Source organism: Bufo bufo, chromosome 1, assembly GCF_905171765.1.
Source record: "Bufo bufo chromosome 1, aBufBuf1.1, whole genome shotgun sequence".
NCBI classification, from domain to species: domain Eukaryota; kingdom Metazoa; phylum Chordata; class Amphibia; order Anura; family Bufonidae; genus Bufo; species Bufo bufo.
The window spans coordinates 608,391,179-608,401,652 of record NC_053389.1 but is presented as its reverse complement, the minus strand read 5'-3'; the positions used below and the strand labels follow the sequence as shown (position 1 = coordinate 608,401,652).

At 44.7% G+C, this 10,474-nt stretch overlaps 1 protein-coding gene across 1 annotated transcript in view; it reads left to right on the top strand.

The window, feature by feature from the left end:
- Positions 1-10,474, top strand: part of IREB2 (iron responsive element binding protein 2) — a 143,688-nt gene that overhangs the window by 104,428 nt on the left and 28,786 nt on the right. Inside the window, exons 14-16 of the mRNA XM_040413632.1 lie at positions 2,741-2,876; positions 8,531-8,615; positions 8,700-8,856. Of these exons, the coding sequence (XP_040269566.1) occupies positions 2,741-2,876; positions 8,531-8,615; positions 8,700-8,856 (378 nt within the window). The remainder of the gene's footprint in view (positions 1-2,740; positions 2,877-8,530; positions 8,616-8,699; positions 8,857-10,474) is intronic.

The following is a 10,474-nucleotide window of genomic DNA, read 5'->3' as shown; positions in this document are numbered from 1 at the left end:
TTCAGCACTCTGTCCATTAATCTCCTGCTTTCCTTTGAACCCATTTGGCTCATAATACTATTAATACTGATAAATACATAAAGAAATCTTCTGTAGGTGTCTCAGGAGATTAACGTGTTCCCCTTCCTTTGTCCTGTGTCTCGCTGTAAGGCAACTGGCTAGAGCAGGAGCTTCCCCCGCTATGGCAGGAGATGAACCCCTGTGCTCTCCGCAGGATTTCTGCACAACTGTTTCAGGAAGATGCAGCAGAATGAAAATATATTTAGCATTTAGTGCTCCATTTATAGCGCACCTTAATGACGACATATGCTATGTACTGTATGATATACACTTTAATATGTTGGGCACCTATGTTCACTGCACGTCAGGAGATTCTTCCAGTGTGTGAACGAACATAAGCCAAAAACATGATGTGAACAGAGTCCTAGCCTTTACTCATATGGAAACTGTGTTTCTTTTTAAATGCTTCTGTGTAGGTGGATTATCCTTTCTATGATTTGCACTCAGTCTCCTCTACTACTTCCCCTCGTACCTATTTTGCTGCTGAGATGCCTATGTCGAGAGAAATTGAATTAAGTTGGTCTCCCTATGGTCTACCCCTGGCATGAGGGAGCCATGGTCTCTAAGTCTGACCACAGTATCCCCCAGGAAAGTCCATTGTTTGCCAGGGGAAACTACTCTTAGCCAGACTGTAGTACTGTGGCCATTCAAAGGAGGACCTGCTATGGTGTGCATATGCTGTAATAGAGCATATTGATCAGGGCTCCAGATGGCGACTTAGAATTGCAAAATGGCGACAAGACTTTACAGTCTTGTCGCCATTTGCGCCTTGACCCTCCGCTGCTCTGCCTCTTTCACACACGAGTTGAACTGACATGGGACGCGCTGTCAGCGCACGCCATGTTCTCCTCAACAGCACAGGGGAGAAGGAGGTAGTCCCTCCCCCCGTGCCGTTGCTGCCACCAATGGACTGATAGCAGGGAGAAGGAGGGGAGGGGCTGTGGCCACTGCACCACCAATGAATATAGTTTATGCCTGAATACAAACGCAGGCTGAGCTGCGAGTGCCGGCCATATCCCATACCCGGCACCCAGCCTCTATGACAGCAAATTAACCTCTGAGGGGTTAATTGCGGTGGATCGCAGCGCGCAGTCATAGAGGCTGGGTGCCGGGTATGGGATATGGCCGGCACCCACAGCGCAGCCTGCTTTTGTATTCGGGCATAAACTATATTCATTGGTGCCCCCCCCCCCCCCCCCCCCCAACCCCAGTATTACAAAGTATAATCATTGGTGGCGCAGTGCGCCCCCCCAACCCCAGTATTATAACTATTATAATCATTGGTGGCAGTGGCCACAGGGTCGCCTATCCCCCTCCTCATTGGTGGCAGTGACAGCTTCTGATCGGAGCCCCAGCAGTGTAATCCTGGGGCTCCGATCAGTTACCATGGCAGCCAGGATGCTACTGAAGCCCTGGCTGCCATGGTAAGATCCCTGCTGCTGTGAGTACTATGGACAGGGCAGCAGGGAGTGTGTGAAGTCCTATTCACCCTTATAGATCTCTATTAGGGTGGATAGATCCCAGGTTCTAGCCCTTAAGGGGGCTAATAGTTAGTATGTAAAAAGTAAATAAAAAATAAAAAAACGCACCAAAATACTAAGGCCCCTTGCAGACGAGCGTTCCTCCTGCAGCTAGTCTGCAGCGCAGCTCCCGGCCTGACCTCCTATCACTGACTGGATTCACATAGCATTGTATTGATCTATGTAACCCTTACAGTTCTGGAATGTATTGGATAACACGGACAGCATTATGTCAGTGTTATCCAATACATTCTAGAACTGTAAGGGTTACATAGCATCATAAATCAATACAATGCTATGTGACCCCTGGCAGCACTTGGAGGTCAGGCCGGGATCTGCGTTGCGGACTCGCTGCAGGAGGAACGCTCGTCTGCAAGGGATCTAAAAGTTTAAATCGCCCCTTTTCCCAATTTTATATATAAACAATAAAAAATAAAAAAACATATATTACATATTGCCACGCCTTAAAAAGTGTGAACTATTAAAATATTTAAAAATATCTCCTATGCGGTGAACACCGTAACAGAAAAAAAAAATTGCCATTTGTTTTGTCACCTTGACCTGACAAAAATTAGGATCGGACTGTTCTATTATGGTCCAGACGTTCCATAAAATGCAGAATGCACGCGCTTTTTTTTTTTTTTTTTTTTCGCATGGTATCGAGTATCGCAATACTTTTTTATGGTATCGAAGTCTAATAAAAAAAAAATTGGTATCGTGACAACCCTAGGTAAGACACATATTTTTTTTATTTTTTATTATTATACCATAATTATATGTATTTTAAATTTGGCGACTAAATTTTTCAGGTTAGGAGCCAATGGCTCCTTGAGATAGATACAGATAGATAGAGAGATATATATATAAAGGAGAAAATCCAGCGGGAGCACCAGCCAAGGTGTGGGTGCAACGTCCAGCACGGGGCAGCGGCCAAATCCTCTTCATTCTGCTGTTTACAATAAGCTTGAAACATGTTTTTTGTGCGCTGAGAAGGTTTTGAGCCAGGCAATGGGAACTACCTGTTGAGAATGAGCAAGGAGAGGGCGCTGGCTGCAACTAATGACCAAGTTTCATGTGCATGCACAATTAATGTAAAAAAACAACAACACTGATTTATGTATTAATGCAACTTTGACAATAGTGACTTTTCAATTGCACAGGCCTGTTGGCTAAAAAGGCTGTAGAAGCTGGACTCAAGGTGAAGCCATATATAAGGACAAGCTTATCACCTGGAAGTGGAACAGTCACTCACTACCTCACTGCCAGTGGAGTGCTGCCTTTTTTGAACCATTTAGGGTGAGTACAAGATATGCCTATAATAGTCTCAAGTAACATATAACGTTATAAGCATATTTGCACTTTAGTATAGGATAAAATTCTGTTCCATTTGTCTTCTGCGTATTGCTTGTATTCTCATACATTGCTTGCTGCTTAGTTCTGTTTAGTTGAAATCCGTCAGACAAGCTCTCTGCTCTCCTGAACACACATGTAAGCGGACCTCTTTACAGCCTAATAAAATTTACATGAATGAAAAGCGATGTCAGCTTTGAGCTTTAAGAGAGAGACCTCGCCTGACGATTTCACACCTGAACGTGACTAGGTATATACACTGCTCAAAAGACTAAGGCCGTGAACGGTCCGTGGTATCCCGGCCTGGATTCCTGCTGAGAGCAGAAGCGCACTGCGTCGTTGGTTGCTATGACGCTGTGCGTTTCATGCTGCCGCTGCTCGTATATCATACCAGTGTATTACTGTAGTACAGCGGCGGCTTGAAGCGCACAGCATCATAGCAACCAATGACGCCGTGCGCTTCTGCTCTCAGCAGGAATCCAGGCCGGGATACCAAGCGTGCATTCGGCCTAAAGGGAACACCAAAACGATACAATGTAACTCTAAGTCAATCACACTTCTGTGAAATCAACCTGTCCAGTTATGAAGCAACACTGATTGTGAATCAGTTTCTCCTGCTGTTGTGCAAATTGAACAAGCAAGACAACCCCTATAAAGGAGTGGTTCTGCAGGTGGTGACCACAGACCATTTCTCTGTTGTCAACCTTTTTGGCTGTTGTTTTGGTCACTTTTGCATTTTGTCAATGCTCTCACCCCTAGAGGTAGCATGAAATGGTGTCTACAACCCACATCGATGCAAGCTGTGGCAAAAAAGGTTAGCTGTGTCTGTCAGCACAGGCTCCAGAGCATGGAGCAGATACCAGGAGACGTGGAGGGGGCCGTAGGAGGGCAATAACCCAGCAGCAGTACAGCTACCCCCTCCTTTGTGCAAGGAGGAGCAGTGCCAGACCCCTGCAAAATGACCTCCAGCAGGCCACCAATATCCATGTGTTTGCTCAAACTGTCAGAAACAGACTCCATGAGGGTGGCATGAGGACCCGACGTCCACAAGTCGGTGTTGGGCTTACAGCCCAACACTGTGCAGGGCGATTGGCATTTGCCAGGGAACAGCAAGATTGGGAGATTAGACATTGGCGCCCTGTGCTCTTTACGGATGAAAGCAGGTTCACACTGAGCACATGTGACAGACACAACAGAGTCTGGAGATGCTGTGGAGAACGTTCTGCTGCCTGCAACATCCTCCAGCATGACCGGTTTGGCAGGGGATCAGTAATGGTGTGGGGAGGCATTTCTTTGAAGGGCTGCACAGCCCTCCATGTGCTAGCCAGAGGTACCCTGACTGCCACTAGGTACTGGGATGAGATCCTCGGACCTATTGTGAGACCATATGCAGGTGCAGTGGGCCCTGGGTTCTTTCTGATGCATGACAATGCAAGGCCTCATGTGGCTGGAGTGTGTCAGCAGTTACTGCATGATGAAAGTATTGATGCTATGGACTGGCCTGCCCGTTCCCCAGACCTGAATCCAATTGAGCACATCTAGGACATCATGTCTCGTTCCATCCACCAACGCCACATTGCACCACAGACTGTCCAGGAGTTGACTGATGCCTTAATCCAGGTCTGGGAGGAGATCCCTCAGGAGAACATCCGCCGCCTCATCAGGAGCATGCCCAGGCATTGTATGTAGGGAGGTCTAACATGCACGTGGAGGCCACACACACACACACACGACTGAGCGTTGTTTCCTTGTCTTGAGGCATTTCCACTGAAGTTGGATCAGCCTGAAAATTTATTTTCCACTTTGATTTTGAGTATCATTCCAAATCCAGACCTCCACAGGATATTAACCCTTTCGCTACCAGCGCTATACATGTATGGCGCTGGAACGATAGGCAAACATGGCGTCCGCTCGCACGTGCAGCGGGCGTAATGGCCTGCTGGTCTCCACTGTTTCAAACAGCAGAGACCCGTGGCTAATTACTGAGAAAGGCAATAATGCCGATCGCGGTAATGAAAGCCTTTAGATGCCGTGATCAAGTGAGATCACGGCATCTAAAGGGTGAAAAACCCGGAAGCTAGCGCTTCTTACCGGCATTCTCTGTGGCTAGTGAGGATGTCTGTAATTGATTTCATTACACTCATCCTCACTGAAGAGGCTGAGGGCATTAAAGCTGCAATTCTTATTTTGGCCATGATTGTTCAGAATTTTTTTTTAAAAATTGGGTTTTGTACACTCAAATACGAGCTTCAAAATGATTACAAAAAGTAAAAAAAAAATGTAAAAAAAAAAAATTAAAATATTTTTCCAATACGTCGGATGGCGTAATAGGGAAAAAAAAGCTCAAAATGGCCAATTTGCCATTTTTTCATTGCTTCTCTTACCCCAAATTTTTTAATAAAATGTGATTAAAAAGTCACACATGCTGCAAAATGGTGTCAATAGAAACTACAGATTGTCCCGCAAAAAATGAGCCCCCACACAGCTCAGCAGATTAAACTATAAAAAAAAGCCTTGAATAAAACCTTTACATATGAGGTATCGTTGTAATCGTACTGACCCAGAGAATGAAGGGTGTGGGTCAGTTTTGCTGCAAACGGAACGCCGTGGAAACAAAACCCGTAAAACGGTGGAGGAATTTTTTTTAGTTTTTTTTACCGCTTCCCACTACATTGTATGCTATAATAAATGGTGGCATTAGAAAGTACAACTTGTTCCGCAAAAAATGAATATGTAATCGGAAATATTAAAAAAATTATGGCTCAAGGAAGATAGGGAAGAAAAATGAAAACGAAAAAACCTCCGGCATTCAAAGGGTTAACTTTACAAAGTTTTATTGTTCTCAAAGCATTTCACTATGTAATGAATAAAGATTTGTAACTGGAATATTTCAGTCATTGAAATCTAGGATGTGGTATTTTAGTGTTTCCTTTATTTATTTATTTATTTTGAGCAGTGTATAAGAATACAAGCAATATTTCTAATAACAAAAAATATATATGTTTTTAGCCCATAATAAACCACGTGCAGCACAAAATTGCCCCAAAGGTGTCTGTAGCCTTTGAAATGAGTTGTCTCATTTCAGCAAATGGCATTTATCATGTAGACCAGGGATCAGCAACCTTAACTCCAGCTTTTGGGAAACTACAACTCCCAGCATGCTCCATTCATTTTTACTGGAGTTCCGAGTACAGACAAGCAAGTGTGCATGCTGGGAATTGTAGTTTCACTAAGATCTGGAGTGCCAGAGGTTGCTGATCCCTGATGGAGACAGGTAATACAAGGCACTTACTAATGTATTGTCATAGTCCATATTGCTTCCTTTGCTGGCTGGATTAATTTTTCCATCACATTACATACCGCTCCTTTCCAGGGGTTATGGCCATGTCTGTACACTATAGGAAAAAGAGCCTGGCTCTCTGGTGGCCAGGACCATGGGAGCACGCATAGGCACACATGCGCAGCAGCTCTTGTCCAGACCACCTCATATCTGCAATGCATCTGTGGCTGTAACCCTGGAAAAGAGCAGTGTATAATGTGATGGGAAAATTAATCCAGCCAGCAAAGGAGGCAATATGGACAATCACAACACATTAGTAAGAGCCTTGTATTAACTTTGTCTACATCAGGGATCAGCAACCCCTGTCGCTCTAGTTGTGGTGAAACTACAATTCCCAGCAAGTGCCTTGTATTAACTTTACCTACAGGATAAATGCCATTTGCTGAAGTGAAACAACCTCTTTAAAGCGGGCCTGCCTCCTCTCTTGATATGTCTGTTTTAGTAACTACTTGCATTCCTCATGTAATAACAATTGCGGAGTATATTTTCATATAACTGTCTTGTACTGTCCCTCCCATTATTCCTACTACACGTTTTATGAATGAATTGCTAGCAGTTTGCAATAAAAGTGCAACTGGGGTTACTTGTTGGGAGTTTGTCCCTGAACATTCTGTCACTGGCAGCATTGATTGGATAGTTTCAGACTGGGCACAGACACACTCTAACTGGTAAGACCCAGACGACCCTATATTGCAGTCTGCTGACAATTTATTCATAAAGTTCTAGTAGGAATAATAGAAGAATAGCACAACATGGTTATATGTAAAGATTCTCCAGAATTATTACATGGTGAACACAGGTTGTTACTAAAAACACGTTAGGAGAAGCGACAGGTCCTCTTTAAGTACAATATCTGTCCAGAGTGGAAACAAAATCCAGGCACATATTACATTTCTCAACTGGTCACAGATTGCATTTCTGAATATCCTGCCCATGGTTATGTACTGTATGTAGTATTTAATGAAAAATTATAAAAGGGGTTGTGCAGCCAGAACATACTGATGACCTATCCTCAGGATAGGTCTTCAGTATCTGACCTGTTTGGGTCTGACTCCCGGCACCCCCGCTGATCAGCTGTTTGAAGTTGTTGTGGTGGCAGTGCTCGTGTGAGTTCTACTCCTCTTCAGGATTACACTGCGAGTTCTACTCCTCTTTAGGATTACACTGCGAGTTCTACTCCTCTTCAGGATTACACTGCGAGTTCTACTCCTCTTCAGGATTACACTGCGAGTTCTACTCCTCTTCAGGATTACACTGCGAGTTCTACTCCTCTTCAGGATTACACTGCGAGTTCTACTCCTCTTCAGGATTACACTGCGAGTTCTACTCCTCTTCAGGATTACACTGCGAGTTCTACTCCTCTTCAGGATTACGCTGCGAGTTCTACTCCTCTTCAGGATTACGCTGCGAGTTCTACTCCTCTTCAGGATTACGCTGCGAGTTCTTCTCCTCTTCAGGATTACGCTGCGAGTTCTACTCCTCTTCAGGATTACGCTGCGAGTTCTACTCCTCTTCAGGATTACACTGCGAGTTCTACTCCTCTTCAGGATTACACTGCGAGTTCTACTCCTCTTCAGGATTACACTGCGAGTTCTACTCCTCTTCAGGATTACACTGCGAGTTCTACTCCTCTTCAGGATTACACTGCGAGTTCTACTCCTCTTCAGGATTACACTGCGAGTTCTACTCCTCTTCAGGATTACACTGCGAGTTCTACTCCTCTTCAGGATTACACTGCGAGTTCTACTCCTCTTCAGGATTACACTGCGAGTTCTACTCCTCTTCAGGATTACACTGCGAGTTCTACTCCTCTTCAGGATTACACTGCGAGTTCTACTCCTCTTCAGGATTACACTGCGAGTTCTACTCCTCTTCAGGATTACACTGCGAGTTCTCTGGAAAGCCTTGGCGGAACAGTGTAATTACAAGTGCTTGTTCCATTCACTTAAATGGAAACGAGCACTTGTAATTACACTGCGCTGCCACTGCAAGCAAGGCGACACACAGTGTAATCTCAAAGAGGAAGTAGCACTCGCACCGCCTCTTCAAACAGCTAACTGGCAGAGGGACTGAGAGTCAGACCCTCAGCGATCAGATAATGATGACCTATCCTGAGTATAGGTCATCAATATGTACTGGCTGTACAACCCCTTTAAGTCTTTGTTCTTCAGGAGCTAACTGTAGATAAATGGACAAGCATGGTATTTTGGAGAGCCTTGATGTGACAGCTGATTGCAACATTTGCATTTCTGTTTTATAGGTTTGACATTATTGGGTATGGATGCTCAAGGTGTGTTGGCAATAGCAATCCTTTACCAGAGGAAATCGTCAGTGCTATTAAGGAGGTATGCTGATGCAACCTGTCCTTTTTATATATCTGAGTCAGTTGCGTTCCACACTTATACATTTAATGTGTTCCTTGTTTTTAGGGGGAACTGGTGGCATGTGGTGTTTTCTCTGGAAACAAGCATTTTGAGGGGAGTAGGTGTAGTTGTATCCGTGCCAATTACTTGGCTTCCCCACCTCTGGTTGTCGCCTATGCATTGGCAGGCACAGTAAACCTAGACCTGCAAACAGATGCTCTGGGTAAGTATTAAATACATATATCTTGAGATGTTCTGGACTGAGAAGACAATCGTTTTATCGGATTCTGTAATTTATAAAAAAAAAAAAACACACAATCAGAATGTAAGGCTAAAATAAGATTTCAGGTAATCTAACTTTTGCCATAATGACAAAAAAGGAAATAATTTTTTTAACCTTTTAAAAGAACCAGATTAATAAAACGCGGTTCTTTCTTGCCCACAGCAGCCTATCACAGCGCTGTTTTCATTTCTTAGAGCACCGTTTTCATTTTTGAAGAGCCCACTGATTGTTTTCTATGAACAACAAATAGTTTTACTGTGAGGGCAAAAATGTGATGCTAATTTCAAGAAAAATGTCAAAGTAGAAGTCCATGTGCTTTACATTTTCCCTCATGGGCCTAAAACCATGTGTCCCTACCCACTGCAGAAACCATGTCAAGACGTTACATGTCATTTTGTTTTTTGACGGAGGAAAAATCTGTGGGATGTCATTTGTGGCTGGATTTCAAGCAAACTTCGAGGATCCGCATAAAATTTCCTCTCTTAGGCTCCATTCACACGTCCGCAGCGTATTTTGCGGATCCGAAAAACACGCAAAGCAGCAATGTGCGTTTCGCATTTTGCGGACCACACATTGCCGGCACTAATAGAATATGCCTGTTCTTGTCTGCAATTGCGGACAAGAATAGGACATGTTCTATTTTTTTTGCGGAACGAAGTGCGGATCCATAGGAATGAATGGGTCCGCAATTCCGTTCCGCAAAAGGCTCCATTCACACGTCCGCAATTTTGTTCCGCATTTTGCAGAACGGAATTGCGGACCCATTCATTCCTATGGGGCAGCACAATGTGCTGCCCAGACACGGAATTGCAGATCCACACTTCCGGGTCCGCACTTCGTTCCGCAAAAAAATAGAACATGTCCCATTCTTGTCCGCAATTGCGGACAAAAACAGGCATATTCTATTAGTGCCGGCAATAGGTGGTCTGCAAAATGCGGAACGCACATTGCCGCTTTCCGTGTTTTGTGGATCCGCAAAACACGTTGTGGACGCGTGAATGGAGCCTTAGGGTACATTCACACGACCGTATCATTTTATCTGCATCTGATCCGAATCCGTTCCGCGTAATAGATGCGGATCCATTCATTTCTATGGGTGAATAAAATGTGCAGACAACGTTCAGTATGTTGTCCGCATCGGTGTTTCCACATTTCTCGTGCATGGCATTGGGGGACACAGCACCATGGGTATATGTCCAACTACCACTAGGAGGCGACACTAGACATAAAAAAAAAGTGTTGGCTCCTCCCCGTTGGGCTATACCCTCTCCACAGACACTAGGCAGATCAGTCTTGTTCTAGTGTCCGTAGGAGGCAGACCTGACCTGCTTTTTGTGCAGGTCATCCTGCTACTTTATTTTATTTTTTTCTTCAATCATTTTTCTTTCTCTTCTCTGCAGGTTCCGGCCTGCGGCAGGGGTGGCTCCATCGTGCTCCACTTTAGTTGCCCCCCTGCGGCGCGTACTCGGGTACCTGGCAGACACTCAGTCCCCAAATCTGCTTCCGCAGTGGAATTCCGGCAGTCCCACGGTTCCCGTGTTGAGTCCGCCGAGGGGGT